This window comes from Moschus berezovskii, chromosome X (genome assembly GCF_049115385.1).
Source record: "Moschus berezovskii isolate FMDL1 chromosome X, NW_MosBer_1.0, whole genome shotgun sequence".
Classification (NCBI taxonomy): Eukaryota; Metazoa; Chordata; class Mammalia; order Artiodactyla; family Moschidae; genus Moschus; species Moschus berezovskii.
Window position 1 is genome coordinate 98,951,449 of NC_142488.1, and position 25,821 is coordinate 98,977,269.

The following is a 25,821-nucleotide window of genomic DNA, read 5'->3' on the forward strand; positions in this document are numbered from 1 at the left end:
AGATTTTAGCTGATTCTAGCAATACCAATTTTTTAATTCAGTGTCTTCTCTATGTTACAGCTAGAAATACTTTAGAAGTCTGGTCTATATATAAGGCAAAGAATTGATTTGGTCAGCATCATATAGCTTGTAAATCTGATATAACAGCACAGGTTTTCCTAGGCTTAGCTAAGTAGTGTTTTATTATCTCATTTTGTATTTCTCTTTGAGATTTTTTATTATGGATGTCTGGGTCTTTATGAAAATTATCAGTTATGTTTTTGAGGAAATTGATGTTTTCATGTGATTTTTACTAATCTATTGTATAATTGTATTGAACAGGGTCAAAAAGGTGACACTGGCCCACCTGGGCCTCCTGGACTTGTAAGTTTCTTTTCCTTTCAGTTTTTATTTATTAAATTTATTAGTGCATTTTAAATTTTGTGTCTTAATTATATACTCTGTACCTTTTTCTCATAGAACACAAAATTCCAAGTCTTTATCAACTTCTCCTGTCTTAAAAATCTTTACATCTAAAACTTCAGTGAGGTTGACCTCAAAGTCTTTGTATTGGTCTGCTTGTGTATTATTTCTCCAAAATAAGGCTCCAAAATTACGGCATTAGGCTTTTTTGCATAATGATTGCCAAATCATTTCAAAAGTAACCAGCAGGTGGTGCAAGTGTTGCTTACAAAGGTTCAAAAAAAGAAAATGCTGGGAAACTAGGGATTGGTCCTTTCCCCTGCAGGGCTCAGAAGGAGGATGAATTTGGTCTTAATAGATTTTCTCAATTTGTAATTGTCTGATTCACATCTCTTCCTTTCTGGAGTGTGTGCTTTAAGGGGCTCTTCATAACAAACATAGGAAACTGCTCTATAAAAGAATACTTGAGGAGTTTACAACTTTTCTGTCATATTTGTATTTACCATGAAATTCTAGTCACATATGTTTTCATTCTTATTAAGAATAAAATATCTGTTGCAGTTGACATATTGGTTTTCCTTTTATTTAAATTTGCCAAACTCCTGGCTTTAGACTTCACTAAAGTTGCAAAGGGGAAGTGCCATAAACTCTATATGATAAGACATTTGAATAATGCTTATTTAATTATTTTTGTCCATAGTGAGTCTCAGATATTGATACTTGGTAGTTTACCAAATCCAATGATCAGGATGTATTATATTAAGATCTTAAGACAGTTTTTATTTGCATTCATTTTATAATCAGAATTTTACTTTTCTAACAAATAATTTTTCTAAAAATTGAGATGATAAAATTTTGATGAGCATCAGAAGAAATGGAAATTTTGAGAGTGTGTCCTGTTCAATAGCTCACTTCCCCTTTGAACTACTATCCCAATTCTAGGTCCCACAAATGTCCATTTGTCTGAATATTTCTTATATCCAAAAGAGCCAGGATGAATATTGCCAGTAGGTGATAATTTCTATCTCAGACAGATAGTTGCTTAAGTCTAAAGCTTACTTTACCTTTATAACTCTATGAAGTTAACCTCTTTATATTAGATTATTTAATATAAAATTCTTTAGGCATGAGGTTCTAAGAAGATAGAAAGGGAATTATTAGCTGATTGATTTTAATTAATAAAGCCCTCCTGGAAGAATGACTTTTCTTTTTCTTTTTAAGAAGAAGAAAAAAATATGAGTTGACAAAGAGAAAGATTATGGGAAGGCATTATAGATATTTAGAATGGCATATTCAGAGGAAAAAGCAGGAATGTGCAAGATGCATGAAGTGGTTACAATCAGACTTCGCTCTCCTAAAAAGTCATTGCTGGAACTAACAGGACATGAAACAGATGAGAGAGGTATTGGGAGTGAGAAGTATGTTTAGAGTCCAGGCTATAAAGTGACATAATATATAGTAAGAAGTAATGAACAATTATGAGTGCTCTAACAGGAAACATAACACAGAAAAATTGCTTTTTGAGGAACTGTATCCTAGTAGTAGATTTGGATTTAAAGGGAAAAACTCAGAGTTGTTTCTGTAATTGCAAGTGTAAGGTAAGGATAGAAGCTGTCACAGGAAAGAAGGGGATAAATTGGAGAGACTTTTTTAACAAAGAATTATCAGGCTTAGGTGATTGGAATGAATTGAATGTGAATGATAAGAGACATCAAACATAATTCTAACTCTGTAAGCCTGGGGCTCAAGTGGATGGTAATATTGATATGACATTGAACATTTTCTAATCTGTTGAAGCATGCTGCTGACAATCTATGTAAGGTAGTCTTGATGATTTTGCATCTGAGCACTTTGTGAAAATGATGCATTGTAATCATATGGACCTACCAGGTTATTTTCAGAAAAACAAGTCTCTTCTTCTTTGAATTCCTTTATTTTTTCTTTCATAATAAAGGTAATACCTAGGCCTGGGATTGGTGTAACTGTAGGAGAAAAAGGAAACATTGGGTTACCTGGCTTGCCTGGAGATAAAGGAGATCGAGGATTTCCTGGAATACAAGGTCCACCAGGCCTTCCTGGACCTCCAGGTAAATGAGACTGTACTGTACTTAATACCCTTGTGTTTATAGTATCTTTACTAATCCATGTATACAGTATTATCATACTAGTTCCAGGGTGAGCATGGCACTAGAAGACATAAGTATTTTTTAATTGACAGGAACTCCTCAGCTCTTACTATAACCTTTCCAAGTTCCTCATGTATAGTTTAAAAAAAAATCAGAATTACTTGAATAGTGTCATCTTACCATAAAAATGAGATGGCTGGATGGCATCACGGACTCTATGGACATGAGTTTGAGTGAACTCCGGGAGTTGGTGATGGACAGGGAAGCCTGGCGTGCTGTGATTCATGGGATTGCAAAGAGTCGGACACGACTGAGCGACTGAACTGAACTGAACCATAAAAATACCACTTCTATCTTTTGTTATTAATAAATTACACCAAACATTACTGTGACCCAAGTATTAATCATTATGCCTTTCATACTGTTATGGTAGGAAACATTGTGCTAATGATGCCTAGTTATGTAAGATTTACTGTATTTTTATGTAGTAAACAGCACTATCCACATAGAATTCCAGAAACATTTACCTAGAAATCCCCATGGTGATTTTGCTGTGCAGTTTGGAGCTCAGTACTAATTTTATATCACTTCCTTATTGAAGATACACAGTACAGTAGAGAACTTTTAATTTGGCCGCTAATTGAGCAGTGCCCTTGTTTAGCATGTTTATTTGGATGTTCTGTGAAATGAGGTAATAGTATACCTCTCATGTAAACTTTGAAAAAAAGTCTGGTACAGTATCTGTCACGCATAGTTATTTAATAAATTATGGTTACTTTTCCATCAAAAATATTTGCCTAATGAAATGTCAACATAATGAGATGAGTGATGCTCAGTGTTTCTGCCAAAAAGAAAGAGACTAAGTTATGGGTCCCATTTTTCTTGAAGTATACCCTTTGGATTTCTATCTTCAAGATAGTGGACTAAAGACATACTGTGTCTGGCAAATTCAGATAAGGAATTCTCCAGGGATATAGCAAAAAATTTAAAGTGTTAGATAGTATGAAATAAAATGTAACACACACAAAGGATAAACCTAGATGTCCCAAAATCCAACATGAAGGAGTTCAAAAAGAGAATAGGACAAGAAGCAATATTTGAAAAATTAATGGTTAAAACTTCTAGCTTAAAAAAAGCATATTTCCCTGTAAAAAGGCTTATGAATTACAAAGCAAAAGTAATAATAATAATAATACAAAATTAATACAGAATACATACCTAAACACATTGTAAGGACATTTTAGAATTTAAGGATAAAAAGAAGTTCTTAAAAACTGTCTGAGACCCAAAGCAGATCACTTACAAAGCAGCGAGAGTCAGATGAAGATAATGGGGCACATTTTCAGAGTAATAAGGAAAAATAACTATGAATTTGAGATCCTGTATTACATCAAACTGTCATCCTAGGGTGAAGATGAAGACCTCCAGATCTCAGAAATAGTTACTGGAGCTTTTATTCCAAGAAGAAGGAAATGAATTCAGGATGAAGTTGGGAGTAGGGGTGGATAACATAGAAGAAACAATGGTTAAGAAAGATATTAATAAAGTATTTTAGGTCTAAATAAGTATTGATCATAAAAATAACATAAATATTTTAAGTAACAATATGGAAGTATAATTGTACATACTACTAACAGAATGTAGAGGTACAGAGAGAATGGAGAAGTGAATTATGTGGTTTATTGTCTTGTTACAGGGAGAGAATATAAATACTATTAACTATATAAGATGCTCAAAAAATACAGATTTTAGTTCATAGGTTAAACATTTTAATAGTAACCACTAGAAAAGAATTAAAATAATATATATTACTTACTTGTTGAAGAAAGATGACCAAAATTTTGACCTGTGTAATACAAGTTAAGTTTGGGACAAAATAGACACAGATAAACCTGGATAAATAGAAAAATATAACTGACAAGAAGAAGTTAAAAACAAATCAGTAACTTCAATAAATGTGAAAGGACTAAACACTGATTAATAAACCAAAGCTAAAATAAAATTGTAATAAAATCTATATTCTGTGCACAGTTCAGTTCAGTTCAGTCGCTCAGTCGTGTCCGACTCTTTGCGACCCCATGAATCACAGCACACCAGGCCTCCCTGTCCATCACCAAATCCCGGAGTTCACTAAAACTCATGTCCATCGAGTCGGTGATGCCATCCAGCCATCTCATTCTCTGTCATCCCCTTCTCCTTCCGCCCCCAATCCCTCCCAGCATCAGACTCTTTTCCAGTGAGTCAACTCGTCGCATGAGGTGGCCAAAGTACTGGAGTTTCAGCTTTAGCATCAGTCCTTCCAATGAACACCCAGGATTAATCTCCTCTAGAATGGACTGATTGGATCTCCTTGCAGTCCAAGGGACTCTCAAGAGTCTTCTCCAGAACCACAGTTCCATGTTCGTCACCAAATCCAGGGGCTTGCTCAAATTCATGTCCATTGTGTCAGTGATGTCATACAGCCATCTCACCCCTGTCGTCCACTTCTCCTCCTGACTTCAATCTTTATCAGCATCAGGGTCTTTTCCAAAGAGTCAGTTCTCCACATCAGGTGGCCTAAGTATTGGAGCTTGAGCTTCAGCATCAGTCCTTCCAATGAATATTCAGGACTGATTTCCTTTAGGATGGACTGGTTGGATCTCCTTGTAGTCCAAGAGACTCTCAAGAGTCTTCTCCAACACCACAGTTAAAAAGCATCAATTCTTCATAGTGCAGCTTTATAAGCCAACTCTCACATCTATACATGACTACTGGAAAAACCATAGCTTTGACTAAACGGACATTTGTGGGAAAAGTAATGTCTCTGCTTCTTAATATGTTGTCTAGGTTGGTCATAGCTCTTCTTCCAAAGAGCAAGTGTCTTTTAATTTCTTGACTGCAGTCACCACCTGCAGTGATTTCGGAGTCCAAGAAAATAAAGTCTCTCACTGTTTCCATTGTTTCCCCATCTATTCGCTATGAAGTGATGGGACCGTATGTCATGATCTTGGTTTTCTGAATGTTGAGTTTTAAGCCAGCTTTTTCACTTGCTTCTTTCACTTTCATCAAGAAGCTCCATAGTACCGCTTCACTTTCTGCCATAAAGGTGGTGCCACGTGGGTATCTAAAGTTACTGATGTTTCCCCCAGCAATCTTGATTCCAGCTTGTGCTTTTCCAGCCCAACATTTCTCATGATGTAGTCTGTGTAGAAGCTAAATAAGCAGGGTAACTATACAGCCTTGACATTTTCCTTTCGCAATTTAAAACCAGTCTGTGGTTCCATGTCTGATTCTAACAGTTGCTCCTTGACCTCCATACAGATTTCTCAGGAGGCAGGTAAGGTGGTTGGGTATTCAAATCTATTTAAGAATTTTCCACAGTTTGTTTTTATCCACACAGTCAAAGGCTTTGGCATAGTCAATAAAGCAGAAGTAGATTCTTTTCAGGAAATCTCTTACTTTTTCTATAATGCAATGGATGTTGTCAATTGGATCACTGTTTCCTCTGCCTTTTCTATATCCAGTTCCATGAGTTACAGAGAAATAGACTAGATACAAGGAGTGATAAGATGCAAGAAATGTTTAAAAAGGACCTAGAGGAAGTAAAGAGGAGTTAGTCAATAATAAATAATGCAATAACTGACATCAAAAGCACTCTGTAGGGAGCCCACAGTAGAATAACTGAGGCAAAAGAGAGGATAAGTGACATGGAAGATAGAATGGTGGAAATAAATGAAGTAGAGAGGAAAAGAGAAAAGTAATTAAAAGAAATGAGAACAATCTCAGAGACCTCCGGGACAATGTTAAATGCCCCAACATTCAAATCATAGGGGCCCAGGAGAAGAAGACAAAGAGAAGGGGCATGAGAAAATACTTGAGGAGATAATAGTTGAAAACTTCCCTAAAATGGGCAAGGAAATAGCCACCCAAGTCCAAGAAACCCAGAGACTCCCAAACAGGACAAACCCAAGCAAAACACCACATGACACATATTAATCAAACTAACGAAGGTCAAATACAAAAGAAAATATTAAAAGCATCAGGGGAAAAGCAACAAATAACACACAAGGGGATCCCCATAATGATAACAGCTGATCTTTCAATAGAAACTCTTCGGGCCCAGAAGGGAATGGCAATACATACTTAAAGTGAAGAAAGAGAAAAACCTACAACCAAGAGATCTCATTCAGATATGAAGGAGAAATCAAAAGTTTTACAGACAAGCAAAAGCTGAGGGAATTCAGTACCACCAAATCAGCTTTTCAACAAATGTTAAAGGATCTTCTGTAGACAGGAAACACGGAAAAGGTTTATAAACTCGAACCTAAAACAACAAAGTAAATCGCAATGGGATCTTACTTATCAATAATTACCTTAAATGTAAATGGGTTGACTGCCCCAACCAAAAGACAAAAACTGGCTGACTGGACACAAAAACAAGAACTGTATACATGCCATCTACAAGAGACCCACCTCAGGCCAAGGGACACATACAGACTGAAAGTGAAGGACTCAAAAAGACATTTCATGCAAATGGAGACCAAAAGAAAGCAGGAGTAACAATATACACATCAGATAAAATAAATTTTGAAATACAGACCGTGAAAAGAGACAAAGCCTTTGACTGCGTGGATCAGAATAAACTGTGGAAAATTCTGAAGAATATGTCTGTGCACAGTAGACATATCTAAAGTAAAAGAATGTAGAAAATATGAAAATTAAGCAATGAGAAAATGTTAAGCAAATGCCACCAAAAAGAAAGCTGGTTTAGCAATTCTAATATAGTATGAAATAGAATTAAATGCAAAAATGCATCACAAACAGATATTTCATATGGATAAATAGACAAATTATACCACAATGATATAAAATTCATGAAACTTACTCATCTAAAATTATAGCTTTGAATATGTAAAGTGAAAACTGATAAACTACAAGGGATAAATTGAAAATTCCCCAGTATATCAAGGAAGTAAAATATAAATATGGATATAAATGATTTGAGTAACACAATCAAGCTGTATTTTTGAGGGAGAGAGAAAAATTTTGTGCAGCAGAGAATGTACATTCATTTCAAACATACATGAAGCATCTGTGTTGTGTAGCTTTGAAATTGTGTAGTTAAGAAATTGACTCTATTAGACCAGAAAAAATCTTTTAAAAGTATATGCAGGATACTGTACATAGAAAACCCTAAAGATAGTATCAGAAAATTGCTAGAGCTAATCAGTGAGTTTAGCAAAGTTGCAGAATACAAAATCAATACACAGAAATCACTTTCATTTCTATATACTAACAATGAAAAATCACAAAGAGCAATTAAGGAATCAGTCCCATTCACCATTGCAACAAAAAGAATTAAATATCTAGGAATAAAATTACCTAAGGAGACAGAAGAACTGTACACAGAAAATTATAAGACACTAATGAAAGAAATCAAAGATGACATAAACAGATGGAGGGATATTCCATGTTCCTGGGTAGGAACAATCAATAATGTGAAATGACTATAGTACCAAATGCGATCCCTATCAAATTACCAATGGCGTTTTTCACAGAACTAGAACAAAAAATTTCACAATTCATATGGAAACACAAAAACCCCAAATAGTCAAAGCAGTCTTGAGAAAGAAGAATGGAGCTGGAGGAATCAAGCTTCCTAACTTCAGGTGATATTTTTAGATGAGTAAGTTTCATGACTTTTATATCATTGTGGTATAATTTGTCTATTTATCCATATGAAATATCTGATTATAATGCATTTTTGCATTTAATTCTATTTCATACTATTAGAATTTCTAAACCAGCTTTCTTTTTGGTAGTATTTCCTCCGCTGGAGGAGGAAATGGCAGCCCACTGCAGTATTCTTGCCTGGAGAATCCCATGGACAGAGGAGCCTGGTGGGCTACAGTTCATGAGGTCACAAAGAGTCGGACAAGACTAAAGCGACTTAGTACACAACATAGCACGTGCACAAAGCTACAGTCATCAAGACAGTATGGTACTGGCACAAAAACAGAAATATAAACCAATGGAACAAGGTAGGAAACCCAGAAATAAACCCATGCACCTATGGGTACCTTATTTTTGACAAAGGAGGCAAGAATATACAATGGGGCAAAGACAGCTTCTTCAATAAGTGGTGCTGGGAAAACTGGATATCTACATGTAAAAAAATGAAATTAGAACACTTCCTAATACCATACACAAAGATAAACTCAACTGGATTAAAGACCTAAATATAAGACCAGAAACAATAAAACTCTTAGAGGAAAACATAGGCAGGATACTCGATGACATAAATCAAAGCAAGATCCTCTATGTCCCATCTGCTAGAGTAATGAAAATAAAAACAAAAGTAAACAAGTGGGACCTGTTTAAACTTAAAAGCTTTTGCACAGCAAAGGAAACTATAAGCAAGGTGAAAAGACAACCCTCAGAATGGGAGAAAATAATACCAAATGAAACAACTGACAAAGGATTCATTTCCAAAATATACAAGCAGCTCATACAACTCAATGCCAGAAAAACAAACAACCCAATCTAAAAGTGGGGGAAAGACCTAAACAGACATTTCTACAAAGACTACATACAAATGGCTAACAAACACATGAAAAGATGCTCAACATCACTCATTGTTAGAGAAATGCAAATCAAAACTAAATGAGGTCAGAATGGTCAGAATGACCCCTTATCAAAAAGTCTGCAAACAATAAATGCTGGAGAGGGTGTGGAGAAAAGGGAACCTTCTGGCACTCTTGGTGGGAATGTAAATTGATACAGCCATTATGGAAGATGATATGGAGATTCCTTAAAAAAATTAGAAATAAAACCACCATATGGCCCAGCAATTCCACTCCTGGGCATATATCCTGAGGAAACCCAAATTGAAAGAGACACATGTATCCCATTGCTCATTGCAGCACTATTTACAATAGCTAGAACATGGAGGCAACCTAGATGTTCATTGACAGGTGAATGGGTAAAGAAGTATGGTATATATACACAATGGAATATTCAGTTCAGTTCAGTCGCTCAGTCGTGTCCGGCTCTCTGCGACCCCATGAATCACAGCACGCCAGGCCTCCCTGTCCATCACCAACTCCCGGAGTTCACTCAAACTCATATCCACAGAGTTGGTGATGCCATCCAGCCATCTCATTCTCTGTCGTCCCCTTCTCCTCCGGCCCCCAACCTTTCCCAGCATCAGAGTCTTTTCCAGTGAGTCAACTCGTCGCATGAGGTGGCCAAAGTATTGCAGTTTCAGCTTTAGCATCAGTCCTTCCAATGAACACCCAGGATTGATCTCCTTTAGAATGGACTGGTTGGATCTCCTTGCAGTCCAAGGGACTCTCAAGAGTCTTCTCCAACACCACAGTTCAAAAGCATCAATTCTTCGGCGATCAGCTTTCTTCACAGTCCAACTCTCACATCCATACATGACCACGGGAAAAACCATAGCCTTGACTAGACGGACCTTGATTGGCAAAGTAATGTCTCTGCTTTTTAATATACTATCAAGGTTGGTCATAACTTTCCTTCCAAGGAGTAAGCGTCTTTTAATTTCCTGGCTGCAATCAGCATCTGCAGTGATTTTGGAGCCCCCAAAAATAAAGTCTGACACTGTTTCCACTGTTTCCCCATCTATTTCCCATGAAGTGATGGGACCAGATGCCATGATCTTCGTTTTCTGAATGTTGAGCTTCAAGCCAACCTTTTCACTCTCCTCTTTGACTTTCATCAAGAGGCTTTTGAGTTCCTCTTCACTTTCTGCCATCAGGGTGGTGTCATCTGCATATCTGATGTTATTGATATTTCTCCCGGCAATCTTGATTCCAGCTTGTGCTTCTTCCAGCCCAGCGTTCCTCATGATGTATTACTCAGCCATAAAAAGGAACACATTTGAGTCAGTTCTAATGAGGTGGATGAACCTAGAACCTATTACACAGAGTGAAGTGAGTCAGAAAGAGAAAGACGAATCCCATAGTCTAACACACATATATGGAATCTAGAAGAATGGTACTGAAGAATTTATTTACAGGGCAACAATGGAGAAACAGACATAGAGAATAGACATATGGACATGGGGAGAGGAAAGGAGAGGGTGAGATGTATGGAAAGAGTAACAAGGGAACTTACATTACCATACGTAAAATTAATAACCATCGGGAACTTGCTGTATAGCTCAGGAAACTCAAACAGGGGCTCTGTATCAACCTAGAGGGGTGCAATTGGGAGGGAGATGGGAGGGAGTTTCAAAAGAGAGGGGTTATATGTATACCTATGGCTGATTCATGTTGAGATTTGACAGAAAACAGCAAAATTCTGTAAAGCAATTATCCTTCAATAAAAAATAAATTTTAAAAAAAGTATATGCAAGCCATACTCTGTGACCACAGTAAAATGAAGTTAGAAATTAACAACAAAATCCACCAAATATTTTTATATGAAAGTGCACATTTGTAAATAGTTCTGTAGATAAAGAAGATACAGAAATGGAGATGCTGCTGCTGCTGCTGCTAAGTCACTTCAGTCGTGTCCGACTCTGTGCGACCCCATAGACGGATGCCCACTAGGCTCCCCCGTCCCTGGGATTCTCCAGGCAAGAACACTGGAGTGGGTTGCCATTTCCTTCTCCAATGAATGAAAGTGAAAAGTGAAAGTGAAGTCGCTCAGTCATATCTGACTCTTAGCGACCGCATGGACTGCAGCCTACCAGGCTCCTCCATCAATGGGATTTTCCAGGTACTGAAGTGGGGTGCCATTGCCTTCTCCGGAAATGGAGATGATGAACTATTAAGTGCTAAACAATTTCATATCAAAATTCATTAAATATAGTCAAAAATCTTACACTTAATTTATCACAGAATTAGAGATCCTAAACTTAAATGAGCTAAGTGGTAAAAATAGTAAGAAATAAAACAAGCACATGCCATTTGAAGCAACATGGATTGACCTAGATATTGTCATACTAAGTGAAGTCAGAGAAAGATATCATGTGATACTGCTATATGTGGAATCGAAAAAAAAAAAAGGTACAAATGAACTTATCTACAAAATAGAAATAGAAGTACAGATATAGAAAGCAAACTTAGGGATATGGGGGGGTGGGATTGGAAGATTGGGATTGACATATGCACACTACTATATATGGACAGAGGAGCCTGACAGGCTACAGTCCATGGCATCTCAAAGAGTTGGTCACAACTGAGAGATGTAGCACGTGCATGCGCGCACACACACACACACACACACACACACATATAAAAATAGATAACTAGTAAGAACCTACTGTATAGCAAAAGGAGCTCTACTCATATGGAAAAAGAATCTAAAAAGAGTGGATATATGTTTATGTATAACTGATTTACTTTGCTGTATACCAGAAACTAACACAACATTATAAGTCAACTATATGCCAATAAAAATTTTAAAATAGAAGCATAAACAAAATAGAGAACTTGATAAAGGTAAAAATAAAGTAAGATCAAGATAAGGGCAGGAAAAGACTCAAAATCTATAAAGAAAAAAAAGATACCATAAAATACAATTAAAATTCTTGAATTATAAGAAAACTATAAAATTGTCAATATTTTTGAAATTCTAGATGAAATATACATTCTTCATGAAACAGAAAACATAATTTAATAAAAATTTTCCTGAGAAAGTAGGACACCTAAGTAGATCAATTGCCATCGAAGATTTTGGAAAGTTAAAGGTCTCCCTGATAAAGTATTGGTTTTGTGGATGGGTTTATAGAGGTTTTTGGTTTTTGTTTTGTTTTTTCTTTTTTTATTTTTTTTGGAGGCCAATTATTTTACAACACTTTATTGGTTGGTTTTGCCATACATTGACATGAATCCGCCCCGGGTGTACATGAGTTCCCCCTCCCGAACCCCCCTCCCACCTCCCTCCTCCCCTTATCCTCCCTCTGGGTCATCCCCGCATACCAGCCCCGAGCATCCTGTAACATGCATCGACCCTGAACTGGTGATTCATTTCACATATGATAATATACATGTTTCAATGCCATTCTCCCAAACCATCCCACCCTCACCCTCTCCCACAGAGTCCCAAAGACTGTTTTATACATCTGTGTCTCTTTTGCTGTCTCGAATACATGGTTATCATTTGCATCTTTCTAAATTCCATACATATGCGTTAGTATATTGTATTGGTGTTTTTCTTTCTGGCTTACTTCACTCTGTATAATAGGCTCTAGTTTCATCCACCTCATTAGAACTGGTTCAAATGCATTCTTTTAAATGGCTCAATAGATGCAGAAAAAGCCTTCGACAAAATTCAACATCCATTTATGATAAAAACCCCCCAGAAAGTGGGAATAGAAGGGACATATCTCATCATAATAAAAGCTATATATGACAAACCCGCAGCAAACATTATCCTCAATGGTGAAAAACTGAAAGCATTTCCCCTAAAGTCAGGAACAAGACAAGGGTGCCCACTCTCACCACTACTATTCAACATAGTTCTGGAAGTTTTGGCTACAGCAATCAGAGCAGAAAAAGATATAGAGTTTTATAAATGAATTTTACCAAGTTCTTGAGCAGACAATTCTCATAGTTTAAAAACTGTTTCAGAACATTTTTTTAAAAAGGAAATTCAATTTAACAGTTGATACCAAACCACCAAGGAGATACACTGGAAGTAACTATAGTTCAATGTTATTTATGAATGTAGGAGTAACAATTTTAAATATTATCAATTCAGAAGTATATTAAATAATGTATTTGTGACTGAATAATATTTACCCTAAGATTACAAGGATGGTTCAACATTAATTGACTACATTGACATATTAAAAAGAAATAGGCCAATAGATAAAAAGAAAACAGTCCAAATTTAATACCTTAAATACCTATTTAATAAATTTAATATTTATATTTAAAAGGAAAAATATTCTTAAACTAAGATTGGAAGGGAACTATCTCGATTTGATGAAGCAGTCTACTTCATACAGGAAATACAAGACTGTGCAGAAAATATACTTTGTGGTGAAACATCAGGAGTATTCCCATTCAAGTCAAGAATAAGATAAAGATGGTCACCGATGTTCACCAATGGTCACCAAGGTCACCAATGCTATTTGTTCTTATACTAAAGATCCCAGCCAGTGCACTCAGTCTGGAAGGAAAAACAGAGGTATATGAATGGGAAACAAAAAAACCCCACATTTTGGTTATTCACAAGCCATGTGATTATCTACTCAGAGAACCTAAAAGAATCAAATGATGAATTATCAGAACTTAATGTTTGCAAGGTAGCCAAATATGAGTTGCAAATTTAAATAATTTGCTTTAAGCCAGCAAGAAAATAAACATACAAGAGGGGAAGATATCAGTTAACAATAGTAACAACAATAAAATTCACATTAGCAATCAAATTTACCCATGAATAAAACTAACAAAAGATGTGTAAGATCTCTTTGCATAACTTTGTAAAATATTATTAAATAATATAAAATTAATAAATAAATGGAAAGATATATGTAATTATTACTTGATGTGGGAATTCAGTATTATATACAGGTGATTCTACCAAAATTTAATCTTTAAATTCAAATTAATCTCATTCAAAATTCCAGTGATTTTTTAAAATGTAACTGATAAGCTGGTTCTGAAATTTATTTAGAAGAATAAATTTGTAAGTGTAGTGAAGATGGTTTTAAAAAGAACAAAGGTGGTTTTAAAAAGAACAAAGATGAGTATGTTTTCCTTGCCAGTTTTGAAAATATTATAAAGCTGCAGTAATGAAAAAATGTTAGTGGTGCATGAAGAGACAGCAGAACAGAAGAATGTCCAGAAACAGAGCCATGTTTACCTGAGAACTTTGAGATGCCCCTTCTCCTGTCGGTGGCTTTCTAGTATTTCAGAGATTAAGAGATCGTAGTGTCAAAGTATAGAGAGTTAGTTACTAGTACGTTTCCAAAAGTAATGTGAATGTTAGTTGCTCAGTCCTGTCCAACTCTTTGTAACCCCATGAACTGAAGCCCTCCAGGCTCCTCTGTTCATCAGATTCTCCCGGCAAGAATACTGGAGTGGGTTGCCATTTCCTTCTCCAGGAGATCTTCCCGACCCAGGGATCAAACCTGGGTCTCCCACATTGCGGGCATTCTTTTTTTTTTTTACCACCTGAGCCACCGGGGAAGCCCTCCAAAAGTAATAAAACTAATTTATTCTTTCTTATATTCAAACTGGTACTTACATTATTGGGACTTTCCATCTTTTCTCTACATGTTGATTCTCATAGGAAAAAATAAGAACATAGCTGGTATTATACATTTAAAAAAATAAGACCATAACTGATATTATACATTAAAGGAAGATGTTATCATTACTTAATGTCTCATTGAGACCCAAAGTAATATGTCTAAAATAAGATCATTTTGATCACTTTAATGGGTATTTGTTTTTATCTTAGGACCTGCAGTTATAGGTCCTCCTGGAGCCCCTGGCTTTCCTGGGGAAAGGGGCCAGAAAGGTGATGAAGGTCCACCTGGAATTTCCATTCCTGGATCTCCTGGACTTGATGGACAGCCTGGGACTCCTGGCCCTCCTGGTCCCCCTGGCCCTCCTGGCCCTCATATCCCTCCTAGTAAGCTATATACTTTTCTCCTATTAAGTTCTGTTGTTGTATTAGTTTTATCTTCATTTATAAGTGAATCTGATGGTTTGCATCATTCTTGTATTTCTGATAACTGAGAGAGTCTTCTGCTGCTTCTACTTTTGATTTATGGTGATTATTTGATATTTAAATTTGTTCTTCAAATTGTCATTAATATTATAAAAACAACTGAAAATAAATCTTTTTTTTCTAGCCTATCAGACTTTCTTTTTGTTGAGTCTTCTGGATATTTTACAATTGGCTTGCTATTATTGCTTTATCTTATCTCAGGTGATAAGATATGTGAAGCAGGCCCTCCTGGCCCTCCAGGATCTCCAGGTGATAGAGGACTCCAAGGAGAACAAGGAATGAAAGGTTTGATCCCCATATTCCTTCATTCTTTCAAATCATCAGCAAAATTCCCTATATCCTCCACCCTTCCTCAGCCACTCACTCCCATGATCAGACTCCAAGACCATACATTACCAATAGTGAACACTTCCAAAGTTTGATTTCCTGACCACTATATCTTATCTTTCTAGCTCACTACCTCTAATAACCTGACTCCAACATTACTTCAAACTCAGTGAAACCTGCCAACCTTTATTATCCCTCAGCCTTTTGAAGTCTTTTCTTATCTCTTAAGTGAAGTCACTCAGTCCTATCTGACTCTGCGACCTCATGGACTGTAGCCAACTGGGCTCCTCTGTCCATGGGATTTTCCAGGCAAGAATACTGGAGTGGGTTGCCGTTTCCTTCTCCAGGGGAACTTCCTGACCCAAGGATTGAACCCAGGTTTCCCGCTTTGTAGGCAGACGCTTTACCATCTGAGCCACAAGGGAAGCCCTTTCTTAGCTATTAACCCAGCTTAAGTTCCATGATCAATCATTGTATAACTTTTGACTTCTTTGCCCTCCTCTCCTGCCATTGGAACCAAAACACAGCCCTGGTAATTCAATAATTCGGGGAAATAGTGAAGGACAGGAAAGCCCGGCGTGCTGCAGTCCATGGGGTTGCTAAGAGTTGGGCACGACTAAGTGCCTGAACAACAACAAATTACCACCTCTTATGAGCCTGTTTCAAAAGTGAAACACATCCTCTTCCATTCTTATTTTAGGATTCTGACTTTGCTTCCTCCTCACAGACCAGTTGAAGCAATAATAAGAGAATTTTCACAAATTACCACATTTATTCTGCCTCCTGCTGATCATTGTTACTGCTCCTATCTAAAACAGTTCTTCTTTGTATAATAGATTCCATTTCCTCTTGTTTCCCTCAAAGATTCATTTGAGAAATTCTTGTCTTCTCCCATATCATCAATTTTCCCCTTTCACTGGATCATTCCTGCTGCTGCTGCTGCTGCAGCTGCTAAGTCACTTCAGTTGTGTCCGACTCTGTGTGACCCCATAGACGGAAGCCCACCAGGCTCCCCCTTCCCTGGGATTCTCCAGGCAAGAACACTGGAGTGGGTTGCCATTTCCTTCTCCAATGTGTGAAAGTGAAAAGTGAAAGTGAAGTCGCTCAGTCGTGTCTGACCCTTAGCGACCCCATGGACTGCAGCCTATCAGGCTCCTCCATCCATGGGATTTTCTAGGCAAGAGTACTGGAGTGGCTTGCCATTGCCTTCTCCGGGATCATTCCTAGCAGTATACAAATATGCATTTGTTTACCCATCTTAAAAATATCTTTTCATAATCTCACTTCAGCTGCTATATACTACTCTATTCCTGTTCTTTCATTTGCAGCAAAACTCTTCAAGAATTTTCTTCTCACTGTCTCTAGATAACTCTCCTCTCCTCTCATTTTCTGTTAGTGAAATGAAAGTCGCTCAGACTCTTTGCAACCCCATGGGCTATATAGACCATGGAATTCTCCAGGCAAGAATACTGGAGAGGGTAGCCTTTCCCTTCTCCAGGGGATCTTCTCAGCCCAGGGATTGAACCCAGGTCTCCCACATTGCAGGCGGATTCTTTACCAGCTGAGCCACCAGGGAAGCCCAAGAATATTGGAATGGGTAGTCTATCCCTTCTCCAGTGGATCTTCCTGACCAAGGAATTGAAGCGGGGTCTCCTGCATTGCAGGAAGATTCTGTATAAACTGAGCTATCAGGAAAGCCCATCATCTTCTGTTAAACATACTCCAATCAGGACTCGCCCCCCACACACACCCACATCAATCCATCAGTTCAGTTCAGTCGCTCAGTCATGTCCAACTCTTTGCGACCCCATGAATCACAGCACGCCAGGCCTCCCTGTCCATCACCAACTCCCGGAGTTCACTCAAACTCATGTCCATCGAGTCGGTGATGCCATCCAGCCATCTCATTCTCTGTCGTCCCTGTCTCCTCCCACCCTCAATCCCCCCCAGCATCAGAGTCTTTTCCAGTGAGTCAACTCTTCGCATGAGGTGGCAAAAGTATTGGAGTTTCAGCTTTAGCATCAGTCCTTCCAATGAACACCCAGGATTGATCTCCTTGAGAATGGACTGGTTGGATCTCCTTGCAGTCCAAGGGACTCTCAAGAGTCTTCTCCAACACCACAGTTCAAAAGCATCAATTCTTCGGCGATCGGCTTTCTTCACAGTCCAACTCTCACATCCATACATGACCACGGGAAAAACCATAGCCTTGACTAGATGGACCTTTGTTGGCAAAGTAATGTCTCTGCTTTTTAATATGCTATCCAGGTTGGTCATAACTTTCCTTCCAAGAAGTAAGCGTCTTTTAATTTCCTGGCTGCAATCAGCATCTGCAGTGATTTTGGAGCCCCCCAAAATAAAGTCTGACACTGTTTCCACTATTTCCCCATCTATTTCCCATGAAGTGATGAGACCAGAGGCCATGATCTTCATTTTCTGAATGTTGAGCTTCAAGCCAACCTTTTCACTCTCCTCTTTCACTTTCATCAAGAGGCTTTTTAGTTCCTCTTCACTTTCTGCCATAAGAGTGGTGTCATCTGCATATCTGAGATTATTGATATTTCTCCCAGCAATCTTGATTCCGGCTTGTGCTTCTTCCAGTCCAGCGTTCCTCATGATGTACTCTGCATATAAGTTAAATAAGCAGGGTGACAATATACAGCCTTGACGTACTCCTTTTCCTATTTGGAACCAGTCTGTTGTTCCATGTCCAGTTCTAACTCTTGCTTCCTGACCTTCATGCAGGTTTCTCAAGAGGCAGGTCAGGTGGTCTGGTATTCCCATCCCTTTCAGAATTTTCCACAGTATAATAGGTGCTTAGTAAATATATATCAAATAAATTGATTCTAAATATAAGCTTCTCTAACTACACTGTTGCGTGGGAATATTGTCCTTTAGTGCAAACTTCCTTGTGCTCACTCAGTCATGTCCAACTTTTTGCAACCCCATGAACTGTAGCCTGCCAGGCTTCTCTGTCCATGGGATTTTCTCTGTCCATGGGATTTTACTGGAGTGGGTTCCCGTTTCCTCTTCCAGGGGATCTTTCCAACCTAGGGATCGAACCGGCTTGTCCTGCATTGGCCGGGGTGTTCTTTACCACAGATCCCCCTGGGAATCCCCGCTAAGTTCTTTAGAACCTGTCTAAAGAAGGTATATGTAACTATTCAAGTAAAATTTGTTTTTTATTATGGTTTTCTCTAGGTGACAAAGGTGACACCTGCTTCAACTGTATTGGAACTGGTGTTTCCGGGCCTCCAGGTCAACCTGGTTTGCCAGGTCTTCCAGGTCCCCCAGGTAAAACATTCTGCCTCGGGGCAACCTTTAAAATATTTCTGGCTAGATATTAGTGAGCTTATAGTTTTAGAATGATGCCAGTTTCTCATTTTATAACTAGTCATTCATATTCATAAATAATTGAATATGATATATCACTATCTGCTATGAAATAAATTATGCTCTTGCTTTCTGTACCTGAAGCTACCTACATTTTCTATTAAAGCATTTCAACAATATTATTCCAGGAAAAATATCTTCCTTATTTTCCATATGGTGAATAATATAACTTAAACATAGTCAGACTTTTTTATTCTAGAAAACTGGGGGAAATGTTCATAATGCTGACCCCTGAATATATTTCCAGTGGCAGATTCTAGTCGTTGGGATGTATCACATGTTGTCATTGAGAAATGGGACTTTTGTTAGATTTTGGCAATCAACTGCCAATATTCCTCTTTATTTTAATTTTTAAAAGTTAAAAATTAAAAACTGTTCTTCTTTTTTGTAATTTTCATTGGAGTACTATTGATTTATAATGTTGTGTTAATTTCGGCAGTGCAAAGTAAATCAGACACATATACATACATCCACCCTTTTTTAGATTATTTTCCCATATAAGCCATTACAAAGTATTGAGTAGAGTTCCCTGTGCCTTGCAGAAGGTCCTTATTTATAAATTATCTATTTTATGTATAGTGGTGTGTATATGTCAATCCCAGTCTCCCTATTTATCCCCCACTTACTCTCAGGTAGCCATAAATTTGTTTTCTACATCTGTGACTCTACTTCTATTTTGTAGATAAGTTCATTTGTACCTTTTTTTTAGATTCCACATATAAGCAGTATCATATGATATTTGTCTTCCTCTTTCTATATATAACTCCTCCTTCCCCATTTCCAAGCAGAACTGTATTTGATATCCATCAGACCCACAACACTTTCACTTATCTGCCTCTTGGAGTATCCCAGTATTCTCTGAAATCACACTTTATATCTGAGTCAGTCAGGGCTGAGAATAGACACCAGATCGCTTACCTTTCTGTCTAGTGTATCTCCCTAATGAACCAATTCATTTGGTGCTTGGAAATAGATTTTCAGCAAGTCTAATAGCTGCCCCTGGAAGTTCATCATCTAGCCTTGTACTTCTGGTCTAGTGGTTTTCAAACTTGGGAGTGCATCAGAATTATTTGGAGGGCTTGTTAAAATCCATATTGCTGGGTCCCACCCCCCAAATTTCTGATTCAGTAGACCTGAGATGGAGGGCCCAAGAATTAGCATTTCTAGCCAGTACCCAGGTGGTGCCAATGCATCTGTTTCAGGGACCCATTTTGAAAACACTGCTTTAGTAATATTTCCTCTAGTCTTTGAGCACCAATCCTTTTTCATAAAATAAATTTTAGGGAGTGATAAACCAAATAAAGAACTGGTAGGAATCTAGGAAAATTGTTTAAGTAAGAACAGAGAAAAATATGCAGACTTTGTCCTTATTTTGTTCTGCCTTAGACAATGGGATGCTTATAGAAGCCAAGTACTTCTATGCATAGTACTTGGTAGCTGCAAGCTTTTGAGACACTTTGGAATTGGAAATACCTAAGGAAACAATGTTGTATATACCATTAAGGTTAGATTTACCTAAAAGAAAAGATGATCTCTGTATCTTGAGAATATAAAATAGAGAAATGAACATGTACTTGTCAAATGAGATTGAATGATGTTCTTACTTTAAGACTTGACTTCCTGACTTGCTGATGTTTATATAAGCTTTATCAAGATATCAAGTCCAAAGCTCATATGACTCTCCCCCCCACCCCCCCGTGTGTGTGTGTGTGTATTAGGATCTCTTGGTTTCCCTGGACAGAAGGGAGAGAAAGGACATGCTGGTGCAACTGGTCCCAAAGGATTAATAGTAAGTTTTAAGTATATTTTAGAGCAAAAGAAGTAGAAGAAATCCATTTACACCTTGAGTTTTCACTTGTGGATATATATAAAGGAAATTTAGTTTTTATATTATGATTTATTTGATTCTTTTACTCTTGCTGGATCATATGTCTCATTTGACTCATAGCTTTGGATAAACTGGAGAACATGTTAGAAAAAAAAGAAAGAAACTGATTTTCTTCTTTTCTCTCTTCTTTTTTTCCTCTTTTATTTCTTTTTTAACCCCTCAGGGCATACCAGGAGCTCCAGGTGCTCCAGGCTTTCCTGGACCTAAAGGTGAACCCGGTGACATCCTCACATTTCCAGGAATGAAGGGTGACAAAGGAGATTTGGGTTCCCCTGGAGTTCCAGGGCTTCCTGGTTTACCTGGCACCCCTGGACAGGATGGATTGCCAGGACTTCCTGGCCCCAAAGGAGAACCTGTGAGTTGGTTTGATATTCTTGATTTTGTGGTGTCAAATTGTTAGTGATGTTTTCTAGGATGGACTTGGTTCTGAGATGAACATCTGATCAATGCTTGAAAGAATGTGATTATATGTACTAATGGCACATTGTTATTAACTATGTAGAGTTTCTTTATAATTCTTTTCTCTAAGTGGTTTTGTTAATTCTTTCTGCTTAACCCACTATTATGTTGAGTATTGTTTGCTATGACCAAGTAGGCAGAAGATTAAAATGCCTGTAGATCAGTGTAAGTTTCCCCTTTTCTTATTGCACATAGCCTTGTCTGGTTTTGTTTAGACCTGACAACAAAAGTCTAATTTGGTTTATATACAGTAAGCTTAGAGATTAGTGTGAGTAGATGACTGTGTTAAATGTGCCATGGAGCCTAAAGATTGAACGTAAATGACTAGAGTCTTTATTTTGTGTACAACACACAGCCTAGGACATTTAGGTAGAAAGTGATACTTTATAAAATGTTAACTAGCCTGTAAACTTCTTGACTTACACTAGAATGTGGGGACTTTAGTCTATTTTTATTCTCTGCTTTATCACCAGCTCCTGGCACATAGTAGGAACTCAAAAAATATTTGTTGAATGAAAGAATGTATAAATAAAAGTGATCACACTTACCATCCCATAGTAACACACACTCAGTTTTTAAGAAGAACTATTCTGGCTGTATCATTTCTCTAGCTGTACTAAGTAATACCAACCTACAGATAGCTATTATGTCTATGTATTGCTGTATTAAACTTTTCCCTTTCAGGGTGGAGTGGCTTTTAAGGGTGAAAGAGGTCCCCCTGGGAACCCAGGTTTGCCAGGTCTCCCAGGAAATAGGGGGCCTATGGGCCCTGTTGGTTTTGGCCCTCCAGGTCCAGTAGGTGAAAAAGGCATACAAGGTGTGGCAGGAAATCCAGGCCAACCAGGAATACCAGGTGAGTTTGCTATGGTTGTTTCATTTTTATTTTGGTACTTAAAAGCAGAAATGCATTATCTTTTGACCATTTTGGCTTCCTTTCATAAGAAGTGTTTTTCCCTGGCTATTTATATTTGGGCTTTCCAGAGCTCCTTAGCAAGGAAACATAAATGTGTATGTACATGTGTGTGCATGTGTGTGTATGTTTTAAGAAGGCCTTCTCTTTAAAGTTTTTCTGCCTGCATTTATTGTTACTGTTGTTGTTTTTAAGTGCATGATACATAATGCAAAGTTTAACAAATAATTATAATAGAAACACACACATAACTACCACATGTGCCAAGAAACACACATTGCAGTATTCTGGAAACCTATGCTCCCCTCTCTGTCTTTTCCGATCAAAATCTTCTTCCATTTTTCCAGAGGTAAACATTTTTTGCATAATTTTTGCATAATTTTCTTCCATAGATAGTTTTATCACCTAGATATATATTCCTAAATAAAGTACTTTATGCTTCTTTTTGAACTTTATGTTAATGGAATCATGGGGTAAGTATTCTTTATGTTAACTCCGTATATGGATATAGCATTTTTATTGCTGTACAGTATCCCACTGTGTGTGTGTCACCACTGATTTATGCATTCTATTGTTAATGGACAATTGGATTATTTATAGTTTGGGCCTGTTATTATGATGCTTCTATGTGGGTTCTCTTATGTATTCTTGTGCTCTGTGGCAAGGATCAGCAAACTACAGTTCATAAATCAAATCTGGCCTCCACATGTTGTCATAAATGAAAGTTTTATTTGAACAGATTCGCACTCATTCACTATTGTTATGCTTGCTTTTGCACTACTGCTGCAGAGTTGAGTTGTTGCTACAGAGACCATATGGCCCACAAAGCCTAAAGTATATGCTGTCTAGTCCTTTACAGAAAACAATTGGCAGTCACTGGGTTAGGGTATATATTTAAGATTTGCATTTTTGAGGCATAGAGTAAATACATCTTCAGTTTTGCTTGATAATTCCAAACCATGTCCAAAGCAGTTGTATCAATTCATACTCCCACCAGAAGTATTAGATATTTATTGTTGCTCTATATCTTCAAAAACATTTTGTATTGCCACTTTTACACTTTTGCCAGTCTGTTGAGTGTGATATATAGGGTGGCAGTTTTATTTTATATTTCTCTATATAAATGAATAAAAATGAATAGGCAATATCCATACACAAAGTTAACATGAAGAATACTTACCTATGATTCCATTAACATAAAGTTCAAACATTAACATTTTCATATGTTTGTTGACCATTTGAATTTTCCATTTGTGACATGTCTATTCAAGTGTTTTGATCATTTAATCTTTTGGATTGTTTTTCTTACTGATTTGGAGGGGAGTGTGTATGTGTGTTTTCTGTGTATTAGTTCTTTCTTAGCTATTTATTTTTTTGCAAAATCTTCATTCACTGTGGCTTGCCCTTTTCACTCTCTTTATGGTGTCTTTAATGAACAGAAATCAATTCAAGTGTTGCCAAATTTATCAGTCTTTTCTCTCATGGTTAGTGCTTTTTATGCCATGGTTAAGAAATCCATCTTTATCCTCAACCTTTTTCAAAGTCTTATTTCAATTAATGAGTAGTATGTGTGCCTGGACTTTGCATGCATAAAACCTTAAAGTACCAATAGTTAACCAAAAATAAATATTTTTCTTTTCAGCTGCATTTAGGAAATATTTTTATAGATGCCTAATATTTTTATAAATGCTATCTTCATGAAAATTCTTAAAACTGTAATATACTTTTCTCTTTGAAATTTCATTCATCTGTTTAGTATCTTCCTTGAAAATATATATATGATTGTTTTCCTCTTGGATTTTTACTGGTTTGCATTTTCAAAAGATTATAAATATTTTTTTTGTTTTAATTAATGGAGGTCTTTAGTCAAATGAACACTTCCTATTCACTATTAATTCCCACATAGGTCCTAAAGGTGATCCAGGTCAGACCATAACCCAACCAGGGAAGCCTGGCCTGCCTGGTAACCCCGGCAGAGATGGTGAAGTAGGTCTTCCAGGTATGTGAGGAATTTATTTGACTGTCCTCAACATTTGTTGGCTTCTTTCTTTGGCTACTTCCAAAAAAACTGCTGTTTCTCCATAGGTGAACCTGGACTCCCAGGCCAGCCAGGCTTGCCAGGAATACCTGGTAGCAAAGGAGAACCAGGTATCCCTGGAATCGGGCTTCCTGGACCACCTGGTCCCAAAGGTATGTAGGACTGGGTAGCAGCCAAGGTAGGTTAACTGCTTAAAGTGATATTATTCTATGATATAGTTCACACGATAGATAAAATATATTAGATTGAACTTTTTCTATGTGTAGTTCGCTCAGTGCTCAGTCATGTCTGACTCTTTACTACCGTTTGGACTGTAACCCACCAGGCTCCTGTGTCCATGGAATTTTTCAGGCAAGAATACTGCAGTGGGTTGCCATTTCCTCCTCCAGGGGATCTTCACAACCAGGGATTAAATGCATGTCTCCTGCATTGCAGGCAGATTGTTTTATCTGCTGAGCCATTAGGGAAGACCCTTTGTGTAATAAAAAGTTTTAAATGAAAAGTCATAGAATGTGTGCACTATAGTTTTGTTGTCTTTATCTAAAACTTTCCAGACAAGAAAACATCTAAATCCTAGATATGCAAAAATGATATATAAACTTTAAAAATCACAGTAATAAGTGTCTTTTGTATTCACCATTATATTTTAAGGACTCAAAAGAGTTTTTGCCACATAGTAAGCACTCAGTAGATATTTGTTTAATGAATGGATTGTATTAAACAGAAAACAGATATATTGTACACATTTATCCAAGTAATGTTTTATCCTTAAGTCATATTCTTATGATTCACTGAAACTTTTAGGGCTGTTGCTTCAGTTCTGCTTTATTTTTCACAGAACTTTTTCTCATGAACGGCAAGCATGTGTCTTAATCTGAGAAGAGTGCTTAAACATGTCCTTACTCATTTATACTAAATGACTTCAAAAGAGTCAGATTTAATTTTATGTGTTTGTATGTGTATAACAGTCAAAGGATTTGGCATAGTCAATGAAGCAGAAATAGATGTTTTTCTGGAACTCTCTTGCTTTCTCCATGATCCAGCGGATGTTGGCAATTTGATCTCTGGTTCCTCTGCCTTTTCTAAAACCTGCTTGAACATCTGGAAGTTCACGGTTCACATATTGCTGAAGTCTTGCTTGGAGAATTTTGAGCATGACTTTACTAGCGTGTGAGATGAGTGCAATTGTGCGGTAGTTTGAGCATTCTTTGGCATTGCCTTTCTTTGGGATTGGAATGAAGACTGACCTTTTCCAGTCCTGTGGCCACTGCTGAGTATTCCAAATTTGCTGGCATATTGAGTGCAGCACTTTCACAGCATCATCTTTCAGGATTTGAAATAGCTCAATTGGAATTCCATCACCTCCACTAGCTTTGTTCATAGTGATGCTCTCTAAGGCCCACTTGACTTCACATTCCAAGATGTCTGGTTCCAGGTGAGTGATCACACCATCGTGATTATCTTCATCATGAAGATCTTTTTTGTACAGTTCTTCTGTGTATTCTTGCCACCTCTTCTTAATATCTTCTGCTTCTGTTAGGTCCATACCATTTCTGTCCTTTATCGAGCCCATCTTTGCATAAAA

At 37.3% G+C, this 25,821-nt stretch overlaps 1 protein-coding gene across 1 annotated transcript in view; it reads left to right on the plus strand.

Moving 5' to 3' along the window:
• The window catches only part of COL4A5 (collagen type IV alpha 5 chain), a 273,861-nt gene that overhangs the window by 165,817 nt on the left and 82,223 nt on the right, over positions 1-25,821 (plus strand). Inside the window, exons 18-27 of the mRNA XM_055438264.2 lie at positions 322-363; positions 2,357-2,489; positions 14,949-15,122; positions 15,423-15,506; positions 18,750-18,842; positions 20,660-20,730; positions 20,993-21,184; positions 21,973-22,141; positions 24,105-24,197; positions 24,284-24,388. Coding sequence (XP_055294239.1) covers positions 322-363; positions 2,357-2,489; positions 14,949-15,122; positions 15,423-15,506; positions 18,750-18,842; positions 20,660-20,730; positions 20,993-21,184; positions 21,973-22,141; positions 24,105-24,197; positions 24,284-24,388 — 1,156 coding nt within the window. The remainder of the gene's footprint in view (positions 1-321; positions 364-2,356; positions 2,490-14,948; positions 15,123-15,422; positions 15,507-18,749; positions 18,843-20,659; positions 20,731-20,992; positions 21,185-21,972; positions 22,142-24,104; positions 24,198-24,283; positions 24,389-25,821) is intronic.